This window comes from Lithobates pipiens, unplaced genomic scaffold, assembly GCF_037356315.1.
Source record: "Lithobates pipiens isolate NorthernLeopardFrog02 unplaced genomic scaffold, aLitPip1_a1.2 Scaffold_1, whole genome shotgun sequence".
Taxonomy (NCBI): Eukaryota; Metazoa; Chordata; class Amphibia; order Anura; family Ranidae; genus Lithobates; species Lithobates pipiens.
The window spans coordinates 221703621-221726702 of NW_027507685.1; the positions used below are offsets into that span (position 1 = coordinate 221703621).

Here is a 23082-nt window from a genome sequence, read left to right on the forward strand (position 1 = left end):
AGAAGGACAGCAATCTGGCAGTCCTGTTCCACCAGATGCAGAATACTGCCAGGTTTGCTCCAGTGATGAGGAGGGAGGAGATGATGAGGTCACTAACTCCACGTGGGTGCCTGAGAGAGAGGAGGAGGAGGAACCACATCTCCAACGAGGCAGGATGCCCTCCAGGGGCCAGTTTAAGGGCAGCACACCGACTGAATCACACCGCAGAGCTCCGCCTGTGCAGGGCGCTGCCTCTGCACGTTATTCCAAAAGTTCTTTGGTGTGGGCCGTTTTTGAGACAAGTGCATCAGATCGCACCGCTGCTATTTGCAACATATGTCTCAAGCGTATCTCGCGTGGGCAAAACATCAGCTGCTTGGGCACCACATGCTTGACCAGACATATGTCGACCTGCCATGCAGTTCGTTGACAAGCGCACCTAAAAGACCCACATCAAAGACCAAAGTGGACCTCTCCTTGCTCCTCCTCAGCTGTGATCTCCAACCCCACTATACCTTCAGTCCTCTCTGAAACCTGCACTGAGAGGAAAGAAGGTGTAGAATTAGGTGTGTCACAGCCAAGTACTTGCGGGCAATCTGCTAGCGGTACACCAACGTCCGATTGTACCAGGCAAATTTTCCTGCCCCAGCTGCTGGACCATCGAAAGAAGTTCACCCCCAGCCATCCACATGCCCAGCAGTTGAATGCTAGCTTGGCTAAATTACTAGCACTTCAACTGCTGCCTTTTCAGTTGATAGACTTGGCCCCCTTCCGTGAGTTTGTGCAATGTGTGGTTCCTTAGTGGCAGGTTCCCAAACGCCACTTTTCTCACGGAAGGCGATTCCGGCTCTCTACTGGCATGTGGAGAGCAATGTCCATGCCTTGCTGGACAGGGCGGTCAGCGGTAAGGTGCATATTACTGCTGACTCATGGTCCAGCAGGCATGGACAGGGACATTACCTATCTTTCATGGCGCATTGGGCGACTCTTCTGGCAGCTGAGAAGGATGCAGGACAAGGTGCAGTAGAGTTGGAGGTTGTTCTGCCACCACGCCTCCAAAATGCTACTACTGGTGATTGTGACACAACACTCTCTCCTCCTCCCCCTCCTCTTCTTCCTCCATGGCCTCTTCCTGTGCTTTGTCCTCGGAACCAGCGGTGCTCTATAGGCGTTCAAGGGGCTATGCAAGTACGCAGGCAAAAAGATGCCATGCCGTGCTTGCGCTGGTGTGCGTGGGGGACAGGATCCACACTGGGGCAGATATTCTGTCAGCTCTGCAGGGGCAGGCTGAGAGGTGGTTGACGCTACACCAGCTTAAGCCAGGGATGGTGGTTTGCAACAATGGCACCAACCTCCTCTCTGCCCCCTGGCAGGGACAACTGACCCATGTGCCCTGTGTGGCTTACGTCCTTAACTTGGTGGTGCAGCAGTTCTTGGGCAGGTACCCAGGCTTACAGGATGTCCTGAGGCAGGCCAGGAAAGTCTGTGTGCATTTCTGCCAGTCATATAATGCCAGTGCTCGGCTGGCTGACCTCCAAAAGGAATTGAACCTGCCCAAGAACCGCCTAATCTTTGACATGCCCACCAGGTGAAACTCAACGTTGGCCATGCTGCAGCGGCTGCACACGCAGTAGAGGGCCATCAATGAGTACCTATGCGACTATGGCACCAGGACAGGGTCAGGGGAGAGCGTTTTTTTTCCCCACGCCAGTGGGCCATGATCAGGGATGTATGCACTGTCCTGTCACCATTTGAGGAGGCCACAAGGATGGTGAGCAGTAACAGTGCATGCATCAGTGACACTGTACCTCTTGTTCACCTGTTGGAGCACACGCTGCATGGAATAATGGACAGGGCACTTGAGGCAGAACAGAGGCAGGAAGAGAAGGATTTCCTTGCCTCTCAAGGCCCCTTTTATCCAGACAGTGTTCCTGCTGTCACACAGGAAGAGGAGGAGGAGGAGAAGGAGGATTGTGTCAGCATGGAGGTGGAGCCTGGCACTCAGGATCAGCAGCAGTCTTTTAGGGATGATTTACAGTCCCAAGAAACCCGTGGACTTGTACGTGGCTGGGAGGAGGTGGCTGCGGATCATGTCGTCCTTAGTGACCCAGAGGACTCTGGACAGAATGCCTCAGCTAACCTACGCTGCATGGCCTCCCTGATCCTGCAAAGCCTGCGGAAGGATCCTCGTATTCAGCTGATCAAGGAGAGGGATCATTACTGGCTGGCAATTCTCCTTGATCTACGGTACAAGGGTAAGGTTGCAGACCTTCTCTTGCCATTGCAGAGGGAGCAGAGAATGAGATATCTTCGGGAGGCCTTGCAGAAAAGTCTGTGCAATGCGTTCCCAGAGACTGGGAGGTTACAAATTCCTGGTCCTGGACAACGTTTTGCTGAGGCTTCGGGCAGTCACAGAAAGAGCGGTGTAGAAGGTGGCCGTCTGACCGATGTGTTCAGACAATTTTTTAGTCCGCAGAACCAAGGTATGATCGGTTCCAGCAACCATTGTCAGCGTCTGATTTACATGGTGAAGGAATACCTAGGGGCAAGATCAGACTTGGACACCTTTCCCACCGAAAATCCTCTGGGTTACTGGGTCTTATCCTTGGGTCTTAAAATCCTCTGGGTTTTAGCAAACGATAACGAAAGTGCAGGATCCGAAAAACGAAAGATCCAACATAAATGCTTTATTTTCGTTTTCGTTGTGACAACAGTTCGATATAGATAGGAGATTCGACATGATGCTGACAATAACAATCTGTGTCTATCGAACCTGTGGTCGAATGTGCCTAACCTTAACTCTATTAGTCCAGGATTATTTGACATAGAGAGAAAAGATTCGACATAGAGAGAAAAGATTCGACATAGAGAGAAAAGATTGGAATTGGGTGGGGGAAGTAAAATAAAAATGATGATGATGATGATGAATGTTATTGGCTGATTGTAACCAAAGAGGAGGAGCAGTAAAATAGCTAGAACTAAGTACACACGTACAGCCAACTTACTTTCACTTACGATTGCTAGCAGAGAGACACACACACTGAATAATTTCAGAAGACAGTCAATCTTAGCTGGTCCGTTTGTCAGAGAACCTAAATTAGCAATTAAGCATAAGCACAGCAGCATAACAATAGTGAAGCAAGCTACAGTCCAACTTAAATTTTTCATAATAATTTGCTGCTATTGTGTTAGTGTTGTGAACTTGAAACTGATACTAGTGTTGCTAGTGTTGAGCCTCAGAGGCTGCCCGTGTTGTGGGGAGGGATTTATTATAGATTCTATATTATAGATTGAGATTCTATATACCCTATCTTGTTACCTGTCTGATCAGTGATCACTATCACCAGTCCATTTTCTGTTTCAACTATACACATTCAACATGAACGACAAAGATTCGACAAAGCAGCGAAAAACATACAAACGTTGAATCTTTGGCTTATGGTGTCTGTCGAAATTTCTAAGACGATTTGACTGAGCAGCTAAACTCAACGGTCATACAGTTTAGCTGCTTCGTCGAATCTTCTTTGAACATTCGACAGACACCATAAGCCTTCAATGACAGATTCGACCTTAATTAATTTTTTGATTTTCGGACGAATACATTTTTTTTTACGAAAAACAAAATAAATACAAACGAATTTCAGGAGTAACTAAATAAACGTATTTTTCGGACGAAAACGAAATACCGAAACAAAATATTTCAGTGTGCACCTGTCTAGTGGGTCTTGAGGATGGATCACTGGCCAGAGCTTGCACAGTATGCAATTGAGCTACTGGCCTGTCCTGCATCCAGCGTTCTTTTGAAATGCACATTCAGTGCTGATGGAGGCTTTGTAACCGATCACAGCCTGTCCACCAACTCGGTTGATTGACTGACCTTCATAGAGATGAATCAGTCTTGGATCACCACCAGCTACCAAGCACCTGAATCTGATGTAACCAAATATTTTTTTTTTTTTATGTCAGATCCCTTCAAGACTGCCTATGCTGATGCTGAGTGACTATCCTGTTATACTGACTGACTATCCTCTTCCACCTCAATGATCCTGCTGATAGCTTGGAAGAACATTTTTGGTTTTGGGCGCCGCCACCAGTGGCTAAGGCCCAATTTTTCAGCCTCTGTTTAACAGGGGCGTGTAATTATAATTTTGAATGCAATACTTTGCAGCAGTGCTCATTCCTGAGCTCCAACTAGAGTATCTGTGAGGGGTTGCAGTGTCGTGGCACCAACACCAGTACCTAAGGCCCATTTTTTCAGCCCCTGTTTAAAAGGGGCGTGTAGTTAAAATTTTGATACAATACTTTGCAGCAGGGCTCATTCCTGCTCTCCAACTAGAGTTTCTGTTAGGTGTTGCAGTGTTTTGGCACCAGTGCCTAAGGCCCAATTTTTAAGCATGTAATTACAATTCTTGGTATAATATTTCACAGCAGGGCCCGTTCAAGCGCCCACCAAGAGTAACTGTGAGGACTTAGTGTTATGGCACCAGCACCACCACCACCAAAGGTCCAATTTTTCTACCACTGTTCAACAATGGCATGTAATTACAATTCTTGATATAATAGTTCACAGCAGGGCGTTCCAGCACCCACCAAGAGTCACTTTGAGGGCTTTCAGTGTTGTGGCAACACCAATACCTTAGGCCCAAATCTCTGCAGAGCATATAGGGCAGGCCCCTACTTTCAAACATCCAACTTACAAACGGAAGGAGACAACAGGAAGTGAGATGAAAAAATGTTACAGGGGTGATAACCCTTCCCCATGTTTTCCAAAAAGCTTAAATATAGATTTTTTGACTGGAACTACACTTCAAAAATGTACCAGTTCAAAATTACAAACAGATTCTACTTAACACAACAAACCTACACAGTCCCTGTCTTTTTTTTTTTTTATTTGGGTAAGGGGTTCCCCTTAATATCCATACAAGACCAAAAGGGGTTGGTAATGGGCAGGGGGGCTACCCATGCCATTTTTCTCAATAATTTGCATCCATATTGCCGGGACCAGACATTAAATTAAAACCGCAGTTTTAAATGACTTTTTTTCTGTTAGAAATGTCATTTTGTGCAGGGACTGTTCTAAACATGGGAAAACATGTGCCACTTCACAGGCATACTATAGACACCCCCCAGGCACAATATTTAAAGGAATATTTCACTTTTTTTTTTTACTTTAAGCATCATTAAAATCAGTGCTCCTGAAAAAACGGCCATTTAAAACTTTTTTTGCATTGATACATGTCCCCTGGGGCAGGAGCCGGATCCCCAAACCCTTTTTAGGACAATAACTTGCATATTAGCCTTTAAAATTAGCACTTTTGATTTTGGACGTTTGAGTCCCATAGACTTTAATCGGGTTCTAAAGTTCGCGCTAGTTTTCAGTCCGTTCGCAGGTTCTGGTGCAAACCGAACCGGGGGGGGGTGTTCGGCTCATCCCTATTTTCCAGTTTGCAGCAAATTTGTGTGACAAGTCTCTAGCAATAGCAAAATTGCAGTGGCTAGTCTACAGCAAGAGCTCTGCAAGTCTACAGCATGAAAATTCAGTCACAGTGACACCTGTGCTGGGATGACTATTGCACAACATAACTGAACCAGAACTTGCAGCAGACTTGCAGAATGTTTGCAAAGAAAGTTCATCAGGGCCGGCATCGGGGGGTACAGCCCATACACTTGTAAGGGGCCCCAGTGTCTGGACAGGCTCGGCCGACTGGTAGGGAGAAGGGGTAGGTGCAGAGGAGCTCCATGGATGCTCCTGTATGTGTGTGAGTTGGCAGGCTGCTGCTCTGTCATGAGCTAACATCGGGATCTTTGCTGCCACCCCTGGCCATTTCCTGCATGTGCACCCCTCTGCATGTGGAAACAAGAGCTGGGACTTGGACCACCTTACAAGCAAGCAGGCATGTACTGGCCATTGGGACTACAGGGAGTTTCCCGGTGGGCCGATGGCTCAGTGGGCCGCTTTCAATGACAAAGTAATAGCTGCGTGCCTCGTCCTCAACTTCACGCAGTGATATGAGAAAAATACAGAGGAGAATAAGGGAAATAATAAAAGAGGTTAGTGAGGACTCCTTATTTTATACTACATATGTTTTTTTGCACAATTGCGTATAGTTTTATATACTGTTTTTGTGCTTGTATGCAAAATTAAAGTGGGCCGGTCTGGATGAAGTCCAGGGCCAAATTTTTGTCCCAGTCCAGCCCTGCAAGTAAGGGCTGTTGAGCAGTGGGGGCTGTGTGTGTCTGTGTACATGCCTGTGTGTGTACATGTCTGTGTGTGTGTGTGTACATGTCTGTGTGTGTGTGTACATGTCTCTGTGTGTGTGTACACGTCTCTGTGTGTGTGTACACGTCTCTGTGTGTGTGTACATGTCTTCTGTGTGTGTATGTATGTGCATGTCATATATAATATATATAGGTGGGCTGAGAGCGTACAGGTGTGGGGGGGGGGGGGGGGCTGAGAGAGTACAGATGTGGGGGGGGGGGGCTGAGAGAGTACAGGTGTGGGGGGGGCTGAGAGCGTACAAGTGTGAAGGGGGGTGGCTGAGGCACTAAAGGACTTGGTGGAACAGCCATTGGGCGGGACCCTGGGGAATGTTGGTGGCTCGGGGGGGCCAGGCCTAAAGCTGTATAAGGGGCCCCACAACTTCTGATGGCTGCTCTGCATGCAATGCAGACTTATTGCAATTGTGTAACAAACTGGTAAAGCCTGGCAAGTCTAGCAATAGCTTAGCAAGCAATTTCCATGACAATGGTCCTATGATGGACCCATTATGCCTTCCATTCACTGTATGTCATCTGTCGCCTGGGTTGAATGATGCTGAACATCATGATTAAGAGAAAAGGAAAAACTATGGGGAACAGCACTGAGAAGGAAGTGAGCACTGCAGCCTAACTGCATTTTTATTTTAAACACTGCCTAGCGGGGACAATAAAAGAGCCCAGAGCTGAGCTTTAAACAAAGAAAAGCTCATTGATAATTGGATAATCTGAGTTTAATGTTTGCATACAAATCATTGTGGGCAAATGATTGGAGACCTTCAAATCAGGGTACTCATGTTACATTTGCAAATACATGTGTAAGCGGCAAAAGCCAGGCTACGGCACCCTGTATCTGCAGTCCTAACTATACATTTTGAGAGCCTCCATAGTAGGAACACATACATAATAATGGATTGATTGAGGCCAGGTATGCCTGGAGGGAGCCCACTTCTCCTTAAAGGCACAGGGGCGTACTGGACACCCAGCACATAGCACAATGGCAGCGAAGGTGTCCAGTGCACCCACCCCTCCACAAAATAACCAATGGTTTAAATGGCAATTGCCCCAACTTATAGCTAGCCTTAACAACAAGGAACACATGGAAGGGCGACGCATGTCAAACAACAAAAAAGAAAAATTCCCAGCTCACTTACCAGCTAATCTGCAATAAACCGAACTGTTCTATCTAATGCCGCGTACACACTCGGAATTTCGGCCAGCAAAAGACCGATGAGAGCTTTTCATTGGAAAATGTGACCGTGTGTAGGCTCCATCGGAATTTAACTGGCTGAATTCCCGCCAGAATTTTTTTTATAGCATGTTCTCAAATTTCCCAATGGAAATTAAGATTGTGTGTATGCAATTCTGACGCGCAAAACTCACGCATGCTCAGATTCAACTACGAGATGGAAGCTATTGGCTACTGGCTATTGAACTTCCTTTTTCTACTCCTGTCGTACGTGTTGTACGTCACCGCATTCTTGACAGTCGGAATTAGGTGTGACCGTGTGTAGGCAAAACAGCTTGAGCGGAATTCCGTCAGGAAAACCATCAGACCTTTTTCAGACCATAATTCCAATCGTGTGTATGCGGCATTACAATTCACATTAAAAACAGAGGTTTCATTTTCACACATTTGCAACTACATGGGTAAGCTGCAGGGGCCACGCTACCCCAGTATCGTTCTGGGTTCTGGTTCCCAAGTCTCTGGAATATGGCAAACGTCCACCAAGTTCCCCCCAAAGTAGTGTACCATGACTGATTTTGGGGGGAGGACAGGGTAAAAAAAAGGCACAAATTTGCAGATGTGCCTTTTCTGAGAATTTGTTTGGAAAATGCCTTATATAAATGTATATATTTTTATCTTGACTAGATTTCAACCTATGACATTGTGCCTCGCTTTGCTGTCATCTCTTACGCTTCAACTGTAAAAACCATCGCAAGTCTAAATGAAAATTTGGATCCAGAGGAAGTAATTGAGAACCTTAAGAAATTTCGTTACAGTGGTAAGATATTCTACAGGTTGGACTCTTATCGATAACACCTGGTACAACTTACATTATTGGAGAGGACCTCCTGGTGGGCAAATTTCTGTCAAGTATTTTTTTTCTCAAATAAATGATACATTGTTTATTGAAAAAAAAAACTGTTAAAAAAATGGACATCAATCCAGCACAATTGTCACAGGACAAGACAAAAACAAAGTCAACACCAGTACCGTTGCAATAGGAAAAGGATATTACAAAATTAGAGAGAACTTAGGGCACATAACCTCACAATAATATTCTATCCACAATAAGATAAGTGGGACCAAGGCCGGGGTCTCCAGCCACAGACCCCAGATTTTTTCAAAATTCCCTGGGCAGGCCCTGTGCTGGGTATACGTAGTTTTCCATATTACCTATAGATTTAACCAATTCAGCATGTGTAGGGAGATCCTGACATTTCCAATGGACCAGTCTAAGGTTCTGAAATAGAGCTCTAGTAAAGGCTTCACTGATAAAGTTCTCAACCTGTAAATCACCTAGGATACCCAACACACAGCATTTGAGATTGACAGACAGTTATTTAAAACACCCCATTAAGAGTGGTCACTATACCTGTCCAGTACTTATTCAACCAGGGGCAGAGTAGATTAACTAGATCCCCCATGATCTCTCCTACATTAATACACCAGACAGCAGCACACATTATTATTTATATGATTACATTTAATACAAGTAGGATCTAGTAAAGCCCCCCATCTTAATCTCCAGAGCTTTCTCCCACTATTTGTCCTCAAAGGCACCTACTGTGCATCTTTCTCAGTAGTCAGATGGGAAGGCATTCACTAATATTGTATGGCTCCTAGAGATAAAAGTAATTTTCATTAAATTAAATAGAGAGGTCGGGGACTGTTGCCACAGTGTACCATCGCCCTGGGCCTTCACTTCATGGTGTAACTGTAGACAGTAAAACTGCATCCTGTGGGGGAGGCAAAAAGAAGTTTGCAATTCCTGAAAGGGATATAATGTCCCATTATATATAATTCCATAGGTATTCCATTTGTTTATTAGGTTCGGTCACAGCTTGTCATACATTTGCGGTATAAGCTTAATGGTGACATACATTTTGTTATTTCATTGGAAACAAGAAGATAAGGTAACATATTGTAACAGATGGATACAGCATGAGGGGGGTTACTCTTGAATAGAGGGTATATGTCCCTTGTGCTTCCATTGACCTGTTAACTATGGTAGGCTCAGGGTGAGGGGGTAACCAGGACCTTCAACTGACCTCCTCCAGTGTTCCGCCCAGGCCTAAGCCGTGTCCGAGCCCCTACAGAAACCCCAGCGGGAGGCAGATCACTACCACCTCCAATTAGGTAGCTCATGTTTTCCGGCAGGGAAACTTTGTAGTGCTTAACAGCCCTACCAAATGAAGGGGACATGTTATCCAGGCCTTCAAGCGATATTAACCTTTAGCGATAATTAAATAATGGGGGGGTAGAAAATAAAAGGGGGTAGCAAGGGGTTAAAGAGGAAAGATAGGGAAAACAGTGAGAATAGGAAAGGGGGAAGAATGAAGCTCTTACCTTGAGCTCATGAGAGTCTCCTCTGGGCTCCTAGCCACCAGGCAGCCATGTCCTTCATCAAGATGGTGTATACAATGTTCATTCTCAGTGCTCCAGTCTAAGGGGGATATATTCCTCTACTACCGAGGTCAGTCAGGGTGGCCCAGGGCTGACTCCGCTAGTTCTAACAGTGCCATGTCTAGGCTAGAAGGGACCTGGGTGGGATCAGAAAAATGGTCTGACCATAAGGACCACTGTCAGGTCACCTTAGACCAGAGGATAGTACCCAAGGAGGATAGTACCCAAGGAGGTTCAGGAATCAGGTCTACTGGATCATTAACAGATCCCAGTGGGAGCTAGAGCAGAGATTCCACAGGGCGCAGAGTCTAAGAGCCAGCAGGTGTTCACCAGAGCCTCTAGTGGTGAGGGTGGACTGTGCTGCAGTCTGGCTCCAGGTCGCGGCCCCTAGGGTCTCACAGCTCATGCTCGTGGTAGACTAGAGGAGAAGGAAGCAGCAGGCTGGAACAACAAGTATAGTAAAGGGATTAGGCAAATGTCAGGGTGACTAGCAGACAGGAACAACAGGGTACACGCTAAAGGTTCAGGGTCACAGGCAAACAGGCATAGTTGGGGACACGCCAAAGGGTCAGGGTCATGAACAGACAGGAATAGTCGAGAACATGCCAAGGTCAGTAACATAGTCAAACATAGAGCACACGGCAAACAGGAAACGGGTAGCCAAACACACAATGAATACACAATGGTTGATCAGCCCCGCTGGCTTGCAGTGCATAGGTTAATATAGGGTTCCCTGATAGGGACTGGGGTGGAGCCATGCTTAGATAGGTTATAAAAACAGCCAGGTGAGAGTGGCTGGCCTCTTAGTCTGAACACATGAAGAGAGGTAGGCTGACAGAGAAAGATTACTGCACAACCATGACAACCATGTGATGGCAAGCTTGTCCCTGGTGCCCTAACATGTAGCAATCCATTCCTCTGCTTCCCTGATTCATTCACTCTGCATATCCATTCCTCCCTGCCCAGTACCTGTGCCTTCTTCCAGTAAATAGGAAGCAATCTCTTGACTGCATTCAACGGGTGGGGTAACGCATTCTTTTTATACTTACTGGCATGGGAAGAATGTGTAGGAGGAAATGGACCGGAGAGATTTCTTTAACCTGTTCCTTCCAGAAGGGTGTGATCAGTGGGCAGTCCCACCATAGGTGTAGTAGGGTTCCACAGCCCCGCCAACATAATTCAGAGTTGGCAGGGTACATCCTTGCCAGGTCAGCAGGGACCCTGTACCAGCATGATAGTATTTTGTAGTTTGTTTCTTGAATTTTGGAGTCTACAGAGCTTGAATAGGTAAGCTGATAAAGATGTGTGAGCTGAGAACCAGTAAATTCCAGACCTAGGTCCCTCTCCCAGGCCCGGATATATATGGGCTTGGAGTCTGATGCCAAGGATCCCAGTAGCTGATAAAGTTCTGAGATCATGTGTGGGATTGGTTCTTCTGCTATGAATAGGCCTTCAAAGTGTGTAAGTGATGTTATGTCTCTTAAGGAGCTGCTGTGTACCTCGAAAAATGGTGTAATTGTCTGTACCTCCAGAAGGTCATCAGAGGTCCCCCAGCTCTAGCCGCCAGGGACTCAAAGGGTATAATTTTGCCATCCCTCAAAAGTTTCTCACAGCTGGCATTCCCATCGCCTAACCAATTTCCGAGGAAAGTCAGGGGGAAACCCTCCCAATGGTGCCAGCGGGGACACAGAGGGGGCCAAGTCCAGTGCCCGATTGACTCGGTCCCAGGTCCTAAGTGTGTGGATCATCAAGGGGGACGTGTCCTCCAACAACCCTCTGTGTTCCCGCGAGAGACACAGGGCATAGGATAAGTTTCTCCCAGCCATGTATTTCTCCATAGGTACCCAGAGTTTAGACTGGGCATGGAAGCACCAGTTCAGAATCCTCTGGAGCACTATAGCTATAGCACCAAGCTATAGTGCTCCAGAGGATTCTGAACTGGCGCTTCATAAACGTGTGAAAAAGTGAGTGAACATGTGGAGATCACAAAAACCACATCGGGGCTGTAGAAAGTAAATGCATTTATAAAAAAATTATAAAAGTTAGTGATGTGTATTGAATAAACTGAATAGGAAAAATACGAGCAAGAAGGTGTATGAATTGAGCCAAATCATAAGAAAAAAAAAAGGTGAAAAATCTCATGAAAATCATGCAATACCCTGAGGGAACAAAAAGATGTGCAGTCTTTGTGATAGAGAGGAAATCAGAAATAGTTACCTGGTGACATTGTACAGAGACATGACTCATGAAGTGCATGGGTGATGACAAAAGCCAGAATGCGAACAAGACTCCCAGTGGGGGTATAAGTAGCACCCAACACACCAGGACTCCTCCCATATATAATAATGGATAGGAAGCCAGCACCCATTGTTGCCTGGAAAAATAAAGGGTGTGATGAGTTCACAGAGGAAGAAAACACCACAAATGGAGAAAGAATAGAAAGGGTAAAAAAATCGCATGAGGATCATGCAAATTCACAAAAAAGCAGAAAGGTGAGGTAAAGCAGGGAAGTGTGCCAAAGGTTAAAAAGCACCCACAAAGGTGGACTGACAGGCCCAAAATGTGAAAAGTGGGATGATTGCTCATCCCAGAATCCTGCACTCTGTTCATAGCTCATCCCAGAATCCTGCGTTCTGTTCATAGCTCATCCCAGAACCTTGCACTCTGTCCATAGTCATCCCAGAACCCTGCACTCTGTCCATAGTCATCCCCAACCCTGCACTCTGTTCATAACTCATCCCAGAACCCTGCACTCTGTTCATAGCTCATCCCAGAACCCTGCACTCTGTTCATAGTCATCCCAGAACCCTGCACTCTGTTCATAGTCATCCCAGAACCCTGCACTCTGTTCATAGCTCATCCCAGAACCCTGCACTCTGTTCATAGCTCATCCCAGAACCATGCACTCTGTTCATAGCTCATCCCAGAACCCTGCACTCTGTCCATAGTCATCCCAAACCCTTCACTCTGTTCATAACTCATCCCAGAACCCTGCACTCTGTTCATAACTCATCCCAGAATCCGGCACTCTGTACGTAATGCACTCCAAACATTGCATGCTTTTATCCTTTTTTTTTTTTTTTTTTATGAACGTGCTGGAGTTTGTATGTATCCATGAGACTCTTGCTTGTGGAAGCATAATAAAAGCATATTTTATAGATACAAGGAAACCTGAGTTTTGTTTAATGATGCCCTTAAGACCCTCCCAGTGTTTGACCACACCCACATTTGCCGCTGCATGCTATGCAAGGTTACTTCCTTCCTCAAGTGTATCTCATTCTGAAGTTCAAAAGTTGGACGTTATGGTGTTTGTGTGTTTATTTCCTGTGACATCACTTCCTTCATGGTTACTGATTGAGTGTAGAGTAGAAAAACAAGATGGTGATAGGAAACAATTACTTTTTTTTAGCATTACTACAGCGATGCATTATGCAAAAATGATGTATGCATGATTTAAGAGCAACGCAGCACACAGGTGTGAACAACACAAACAGCCACTAATGTTATTTCTCTTGATTTTGTGTTATGATTGCATTGCCAGTCAACGCATCACAATGGCTCTTGTGTGAACCAGATTGTAACTCGTGTGGCCGGTTTATGAGCTTACTGATTTTACTTGTTGCTTCCAATGATTTGAGAGGTTTTTTTTTCTCTTTTTATTTATTTTAATCTTCCTATTTCCAAACCTTTTCTTCACCTCCCAGAACATGTGGATAAACAGGGAACAAACACTCGCGGAGCACTGGCTGAAGTGTATAACATGCTGTCTCTGGATCTGGCAAAAAATAAAGAGAAGTTTCTGGAAATCCGGAATATAATTTTGCTAATAACAGATGGTAATGGCACTTGTACTTTATGATGCTGATTCAGTAATGGGAAGAGCAGTGATGGTGATCAATGTGCAGCAACCCCTAGAAACCAACTGGAATTCAGTTTACTCAAGTAACTTAAAACTCTGTGCCTTAAACACTTGACCGCTGCAAGATTTACCCCCCCCCCCCCCGACAAGGCCATTTTTTGCGATACGGCGCTGTGTAAGGCCGCGTACACACGGGCGGACTGTATGGCGTACTTAGTCCGTCATACAATCTGACGGACAGTCCGTCATACTTTCGACTGAACGGACTTGACCACACACGGATGCACAAACAGTCCGTCGAAAGCTAGCGCGATGACGTGTACAGCACGTATGACGGGACTAGAAATAGGAAGTCCAATACACAGCAAAGCACCCTTCTGCCGTGTAAATCCTTTCTGAGCATGCGCCATTCTTAGTCCGTCGAACTAGCCTACTGACGAGCGGATTGTCCGCTGAAACCAAAGTACGACGGACAGAATTTCGAAAAATCCGAAATACTTAGTACGCCAGACTGCACGCTGAAAAAGTCCGCTGAAGCCCACACACGAGCGGACTGTCCGCTGAAATGTGTTTCGACGGACTAAGTACGCCATACAGTCTGCCCGTGTGTACGCGGCATTAGTATAACTGACACTTATGTGTAACGCTGTAATCAAATAAAATGTATGTCCTTTTTATGCCACAAATAGAGATTTCTTTTGGTGGTATTTGATCACCTTTGCAGTTTTTATTTTTACGATATAAACAAAAAAGACCGACATTTTGGAAGAAAACTATATTTTTTTTACTTTCTGCTATAAAACACATCCAATAAAAGAATGTAAAAAAAATATATAATTTCTTCATAAATTTAGGCCAATATGTATTCTGCTTCATATTTTTGGTGAAAGAAATCCCAATAAGCGTATATTGATTTTACTAGTAATGGCAGCAATCAGCGACTTACAGCTGGACTATGATATTGAGGCAGACAAATCGGACACTTTTGACATTTTTTGGGGACCAGTGACACTAATACAGTGAACGGTGCTAAAAAATATGCACTGACACTGGCTGGGAAGGGGTTAACATCAGGGACGATCAAAGACTGTGTCTAGCCTGTGTTTTCTTACTGTGGTACAAGGGGGAAGGCATAGATCCATGTCCCTGCTTTGCACAGGACCCATGCCCCCTGTACTGACAGAACGGGGACCTGCCTTTATACATAGGCAGATCGCCATTCTCCTTCTGTACCGAAGGATCGGCAGGTGCCGGCAGCCATTGAGTTTGCATGTTTTCATGTTTTTTTCAGGCAGTATGAAAATGACTGCCTACACAAAACATGCAAATTTCCACAAGCATTGGTGATATGGGGTTGCATGTCGAGTAAAGGTTCGGGGAGGTGACAGTCATTAAATCTTTAATAAATGCACAAGTTTATAAAGATTTTAAACTCTTTTCTTATTCGATCAATTGAAAGGATGTTTGGTGATAATGACATAATTTTTCAGGATGATAATGCATCTTGCCATAGGGTAAAAGCCATGAAAAATTTTCTTCAAGAAAGACATATGTCAATGGCATGGCCTGCAAATAGTCCGGACCTTAATCCAATTGAAAATCTGTGGTGGAAATTAAAGAAAATGGTCCATGGCAAGGCTCCAAAGCTGATCTGGCAACTGCAATAAGAGAAAGATGCAGCCAGATTGATTTGGAATACTGTTTGCCGATAGTTAAATCTATGCCTCAGAGATTTCAAGCTGTTATAAAAGCCAGTGGTAGTGGAACAAAGTCCTAGTAGTATACTGTGGTGTGTGTGTTTTTGTGTTTTTTTTTTTTTTATGATTCCATAATATTTTCCTTAGAATCGAGTTCCATATTTTTTTCCTCCCCTTGATGTGCAAAAACTGTTGCAATTGACCACAATTTTCTTAAACAATTGAGTGAACATTTTCCATGAATGATGATTCCAGAATTGAAAAGTGGTGATTAAACAACTGAATGAACATTTTCCAAGATTGGTGATTTCATGCTTCCATACTTGTAATGTAATAATAAGGCTTGTATATTCGTCTGTTTAGAAGCCATACGTAAACTTTTTTGCCCCGCTGCCAACCTGCCTTTAAATGTTCTCTAATGACTAATTCTGTGATTCTTCAGGAAAGTACAATATGGGGGGAGACCCAGTTGTGGAAATCCGGAGGATCAGAGAACTTTTGGGGATAAAAAAGGGCCAAAATGATCGGGAGCAGTATCTGGGTAAGTGAAGCCAAGCATCCAATTGGGGGGTGCCATTAAATGAAGACTGTTGAGCACTAATACTGGTGGGCGCTGGCTGTCAGGCAAGTATTTCATCAGCTATTTTTGTAACTGATCGACTTAAATTATTTTGAAATTCGGTCAGCTTTAACTTTAACTGTCTTGGTTTTGGGTCCTTTTTAAGTTTATATGTATATGTTTATATGTTTTAAACTGATGTTTTATATCTGTTCTCTTTTACTATATTTATACATTCTTTGTTATTAAAAATAAAGAGTTAATATATGACAAATGATTCTCAGAACACTATAGGTTAGCTAAAATGACAGCACTGTAGTAGCTGCCTGTCTTCAGCCATGATTTGTCTTACTGAAACCCCACATTGAGCTGGCTAAAACGGTCGGGGGTGTAACTGCTTGAGCTTCTGAGCCCTTTAAACAATAGGGTGGTCTTGTGAAAAGAACTAAGGAGGGCCTGTAAACATAGAAAAGGGGGCAAGAGCTGTACCTGTGGTGACTTAAAAATGCAAAATATCCATGCACAAATATTTTCTATTTACTTGACTAAAAAAATGTTAATTTGTTTAGTCCAACCCATAATAAATAAGAAAGGAAAATCTATACAAAATCACTATACAGTCCTTTTTGAGATGAACAGAAACGGCTTAAAAGTCCACCCTTACGTATGACCGTATTATTATGATGTGAAGGAGGAGGCTGAGGGACAAACCCTCTCCCCCTGACCCTTTTTTTTTTTTTTTTCACAAAGTTTGCCCCTTTTTGTTATGGTTTCAATGGCCCCTCTGAAGGTTAGTGGGATGACTCTAACCATTCACATCATACACAGGGGTACTAGGTCTGGTGGAGTGTAATTAGTGATCTGGAAAATATGAAGGTAAAAAAAGTCAGAGATCCTTCATATGTTAAAAAGGGCATTTCTTTGTTGGAATCTAAAAAAGATCTAGTAGTAATGAACAAATCCTTCTATAGGAATGAAATGCAGAGGTTGCTGGCAGACCATAATACATATCAAATTTTGAGGAGTGACCCAATTTTTCCAATTTAAAGAAGAATTATCTCTTCTGGTTCAGAGGGGCTTAAAGCGTAAACTACTTACCAAGAGAGGCCAGTTACCTTGACCCTAGTGATTGTAGGATACCGATCATTTACTGCCTGACGAAAATTCACAAGGAGGCACAGTCTCCTCCCGGGAGACCCATTGTGAATGGCATCACTTCGGTGTCCTCTTGCCTTGGTCAGTATATAGATTTCTTTCTTAAGCCCTTAGTGTGTGCTACTCCTGCTTTCCTCCGTGACACCAGCATATAATACAGATGATTGAATCCCTTCCTTGCACGAATGGTAGTATATTGGTTACGGCTGATGGCAGCTCTTTATATACTATCATTGGCCACCAAGATGCTATTACATCAGTCATCAGGCTTTGGATAGATCAGATATAGGTGGCTGGCACAAGAAATTTCTCCTACAGTGTTTAGAATTCTGTCTTACAAAGAACTATTTTTGGTACGACACACAGTATTTTTTGCAGACCATGGGCGTAGCCATGGGGGATAAATTCACCCCTAGTGTGCCGAATTTATTTATGGCCCTGTGGGAGGAAGATATGCCATTGGACAGTTGTAACCACAATACTTGGTTATGTAATATACCTAGGCAGAGGCGGCTCTTTACCTTAGGCAAAAGAGGCCCCACTGATGCCCTACAGCTATGCAGTAGGCCTCCCCAGCTTAAAATCCTTGTGCCGTGGATGGGAGAGGATACAAGCACGGATGCAACATCACTCCTCATTGGATGGCGGGCGGAAATCCAGGAGTCGTAGGTTACGTGAGAGGTGAGTGTGATAGGGCTCTTAACGTTGCCTGTTTTGACTGGCAGCCTTAGGCCTGGGGTGCAAGTCCAGTCAAGTGGCCCATTGAAACACCGAATCAGCTCATCCATGCCCACCTGGTTTTTCAATGCAGCCTCACCGGTGCTCATCCAATGCAACCTCACTATTGCCCATCCAATGCAACCTGATCACTGGGACCGGGTAAATAGAGTGTATGGGGGGGCGGGGAGATGGAATGTGGGGGTCAGCTGGGGGAGTCAGGGTCTCTCACCTAGCAGCTTAGCTGGTCCTTGCACAGCAGGGCCAGCGCTCAGCCCCACAGCCTGCGATGCATGCCATGCCCTGTCTCTTCCTGCCTACAAGACTCCAGTCTCTGGGAGTTGCAGAGTTGTAGTTTCCTCTGCACTGCTCGGGAGCTTGAGCATGGACTAAAACTCCCGGAATGCAACAGCGGACAGCTGGACCACCAGCCCCACTTCCTACAGGAAAAAATAAATGGCAGCGGCTGTTTTCAACATAGGTTAGGACGGCCTGTGGGGCAATTGCCACTCTGCCCCCGCCCACCCTTCCCCTGATGTCATACATGATACTCCCTGGTCTGTTTAAGGGAGGGTGGCTGAGTGGACGAAGGTCTGCTGAACTCCGGGTGCCCTTCCCAGTGCCACCTGCCATGACAGAACCGGGCCCACAGGTGGGAAAATGGTGCCCGGTATACATGGTGGGGGGTTGCACATTGTGGCAGTGGTGGAAGTGATAGGCGGCTTCACAGCCACTTGTAACACTTCCACATGAAAGGTGACAGTCGGCTTTACTAAAGTACAAACGCTTCCAGCTGCTATAGTGCCTGGGAGTGTATAAAAAAAACACATGCAATACTGTAAAAATGAGAATCCCCAGCAAGTGGCCTGGGGATTAAGATTTTACAGCCCCCCATCCTGGCGTCCTGAGGTGTCTGCTTAAGCCGTCTTATGGTAGTGCTGTTCATAGCTCTGGGGCCACTACAGTTATAGGGCAGTCTTTAGGCTGGGTTCACACCAGTGTTCTGTGTGACCTCGCATGTGATTTGAACTGCACTTCAGTGGAAATCACATGATTGTCTGTGCAATGTGATTTCAGCCATACAGATAGTATGGCTGAATTCACATGGCATTTGGACCCAAGTTGTGCATGACCCTTTTTTGGTCCGCATCAGAATCGGATGTGTGAATACCCATGCAGTCTGATTCATGTCGGAATTGACAGTTCGCATTGCGATATGTAAACTGATCTGGGGGTGTCATTAACTTTGTATTGACAATACCAGTTCTCCTAAAGCAGTTTAAATGACCTGCGAGTCAGGTGTGATGCAGTGGATTTGCAGGGTTCTCGCATCACACCAGTGTGAACTGAGCCTAAGTGCTGGTTTACACTGCAGTGATGTGAGAACCCTGCGATTCCACTGTGGGTTCCCGCATTGCACCCGATTTGCAGGCAATTCACACTGCCCTATGCAAACTGCTGGGAGTGTCAATTAAAAGTTAATGACACCCCCAAATCAGTTTGCATATCGCAGTGCAAACTGCAAATTCAGACAGGAATTGGATCAAACCCATGCAATCCAATTCTGCTGTGTACCAAAAAAAAGGGTCCTGTGTGAGTTTGCTTCGAATGCGATGCAAATTCAGCCATACTATCTGTACTGGTGGAATCGTATCTCACAGAGATCGCATGTGATTTGCACTGTAGTGCGAATCACACCCGATGTCGGACATCGCTGCAGTGTAAACTGGCACTAAGTCCTAAATCTTCATCTTCATCTCATTGCAGCTGTGAATAGGGCCTGCAGGCAGTATTAGGGCCAAATTATAACAGGGTGGGCAGTTCCTATAGATGTCAGTAGATAATGGCGGACCGGCCCTCTTACCAGACCTGGGGATATAGCAACAACTGTTCCTATGATCAGGAATTAGCTCGTTCTGCCTGTTGTCACTTCACTGGGTGGCACCCAGATCTGTATTCTGGAAATAACTCCATTCCTTTCTTCACAAGGGATAGTGCTAGACTGTGTGCCTTTCCCTCTGGTGGTGCAGTGCAGTGGGGTTCTCCCTCTCTGATGGAGTTCTATCAGCACAATCCTCTTCCTCTGGAGTTCTGGGTGCACTTCCCCAAAAGCTCTCCCGGGCTCCTGCTTCTCTCCCTCCTCTTCAGCTGGGCATGCTGGGGGCTGCAGTTTCTTCCCTTAGCGTTGCAATGTCCAGCCCTCGGGACTACATGTCCCACAATCCTCCTCTCTGCTACTTTTTGAGTTTTTTTCCCCCTGCCCAATAAGGAGGGGGAAGAAACATAGCCAGCACAGCTCCCTAGTACAGTGGTGAGAGGAGGAGAGGGAGGGGGCAAAGAAGAGCCCGTATCTGCTCTCTTCACAGAGAGACACAGCCACTCCGATCTCATGCTGTTGTGCTCTCCTCTGACAGGAGGAAGGAGGGGAGATGGGCAGGAAACACAGAGCCTTCTTCCCATTGCTTACAAAGGTGGCGGCACAGTCTCTGCTCCTCTGATCAGCTCCTGTCATATGCCGGCGGGGAGAGCAAGCGGGATGGAGATCATTAGGCAAAATAGGAGGCCGCAAGTCCCCTGTGAGCGTGAGACCTAAGGCAACCGCCTAATTGTGCCCTGGACTCCGACCATTAGGATCAATCCTTAGTCCTGGCTAATAGATTCTTTCAGAAGGGCTATGTATCAGGTGTATTCTGAGAGAGAGATTAGTTGTTTGGAGAGAAAAACATTGGTAGCTGTCTCTAATAGAGGAAAACGTGAATATAAACTGGATTTTTAAATTGTTTTAGACTACAATGTGCAATAAAGACCATTTGAGAAAATCATTTTGAAACATTGGGATGTCCTTAAAAAGGATAGGTTATTGGGTGAAGTCCTTCCCAATTGTCCACAATTTACTGTATTTATCGGCATATAACACGCACCCCAAGTTTAGGAGGGAAGTTTAAGGAAAAAACGTATTTAAATGCCCATCAATGCAGCCTTATCAGTATCATCTGCAGCCTTGTTCATCATTGCAGAATGATCAGTGTCCATCTAGAGCCTTGCCCAGTGTCATTTGTAGCCTTGCCCAGTGTCATTTGTAGCCTTGCCCAGTGTCTTTTGTAGCCTTGCCCAGTGTCATTTGTAGCCTTGCCCAGTGTCATTGCAGCATGATCGTTTAAAATTACTGCTGCCGAGATACACAGAGCGGGATGTCCTGTGTACTCGGCTCCTCTCGCAGTCCCACCCCTTGGCCCGACTCCTATGATGAACATAATACAGGTCCAATGGCAGGACTGGGCATGACTGTGAGCGGAGTGGAGCCTAGCCGAGTACACAGTACACTCGTCTATGTGTATATCGGCGGCTCTCGCTCCTCCAGACAGTGGGATTGGCGTATAAAACGCACCCACGATTTTCCCTGATTTTAAGGGGAAAAAAGTGTGTGTTATACGCTGATAAATACAGTATTTATAGAAGGGCTCTGGCTCTGGCTCTCTCACATGCAACACTCAGGGGTTGTATATGTGCTGAAATGCAATTGCAGACTCCAGTATATATGTAGGACTTCTAGACCCTTGAATGTACGCATTGGGGAGCATGTAAACAATATTAAAAAGGGACTAAGGTCTCAGTGTTTCTAAACACTTTAGAGCTTGTCATGATTGGGACCCCAGGGGACTCAAATTTTGGGGCCTGGAAAAGGTCGATAGACATGGGGGGGGGGGGGGGGTAATTTTATCCGCCGACTTAGCCAGAGGGAATCCTTCTGGATTTTTGAGGCTAAGGTGTTAAAGCCTGATGGGTTAAATGTTGACTAAATTGTTTCATTTCCAATAGATAATTTGTGTTTTAGCAGGTTTATTAATTTTCTTATTGAATTTTAAAAGTTTTTAATTATATATTTTTTATGATATATATTTGAATTATTGCATTGTATTTCTGCAAAGTTCTTTAGTTTTAATGTGTATTGTTTTTATGGATGTGCAGGATGACAGTGGGTGCTTTATTCAATTGTATGTTTTTTTGTGTATTGGTATAGGCAATGCCTTTTTTTATAACTGCCACTAATCAGTGGTTTGCAGCCTTCAGTCTATTTGGCAATGTGAGATTGCTACTTCCTGTCTGTGGATTTATTGCCGGTCAGGTCTGTTGATGTTTCCTGGAGAGGGAGTGGTTTCATGCCACCGCCGCCTCTGTTTAGGTCTCTGTGATGACCACGCTGTGTATATAAATGATCAGGTGATGCTAATGGGCTCCGCCCCACTGAGGAAGTTTGTATAAAAAGTAACGCATATGGGAGGGGAGCCACGGCTTGACGTCACCCGCTGTCATCCTGGATCTTCATGTTCATGGTGTTTTGCTCCTATATGCACTATTGTAATTAAGCCCTTGTGAGTAGCCATTTGTTTATTAATAAAGTCCTTTTAAATCATCAGTGTGCACTTACATTTTGTTTCTCTCTTACCACTATATACCTGGGATGCCGATCGGTGGATCTGGACCTTTTTTTGGAGGTTATACCCATATGGGACATGCGCTGTTGACCATCTGTTAGTTCAGTGGTCCAAGCCTAGAGCAAGTATGCTGGAGGTGGAGGGAAAGTCACACTTACATTGAATTTTCTCACAGGGACTCTGTGCTTACTGGGACTATTAGTCCACCTTCTGTTTTTTTGATTTTTATGGACTTTTTTATCACATTTGAAATGTTTTATTGAGTCCTGATATTGCGCTGCACTCCCATTGTATAATATGTCCACAAGAAAGCCAATAGTTGGGAGTATTTGTTGGTAACACCAATGCCACCGATGTATATTTGCAGTTCATCAATGATTGACATCATGGCTGATTTAATTTTTTTCTTTCCCTTTTTTTGCCTCTTATTTCACCTGTTGATCCTGCCAGGAACACACCTCTGGTTCTTTGGGGACAACACTCACTTACTGTACTATGAAAGAGTGGTATTGTCACCTAGAACAGGAACACCTCCCCCTCTCCTACAAAGTGTGTTCTGTAGACCTCAAACACTTCCATACTATTTTCTGAGATAAGACTTCAGAGAAAACAGGGCACAATACAGTTCTGTATTTCTGGAAGGATGAACAGATATTTTTTTGCACTTTTTGAATAGATATAATCATAAAATACTTTCAGTTGAATATGGAACAAACCAAAAGGGACCTAATATGAGAAGTTTGTTTGAGTATACACGATGTCCCTGAACACCAGTCATCACAGCTCATGGTGTC

General features: G+C 45.0%; 1 protein-coding gene across 1 annotated transcript in view; it reads left to right on the plus strand.

Moving 5' to 3' along the window:
• LOC143983491 (complement factor B-like) overlaps positions 1-23082 on the plus strand; it is a 137145-nt gene that overhangs the window by 22969 nt on the left and 91094 nt on the right. The window contains exons 7-9 of the mRNA XM_077483245.1: positions 8108-8240; positions 13570-13701; positions 15864-15962. Coding sequence (XP_077339371.1) covers positions 8108-8240; positions 13570-13701; positions 15864-15962 — 364 coding nt within the window. The remainder of the gene's footprint in view (positions 1-8107; positions 8241-13569; positions 13702-15863; positions 15963-23082) is intronic.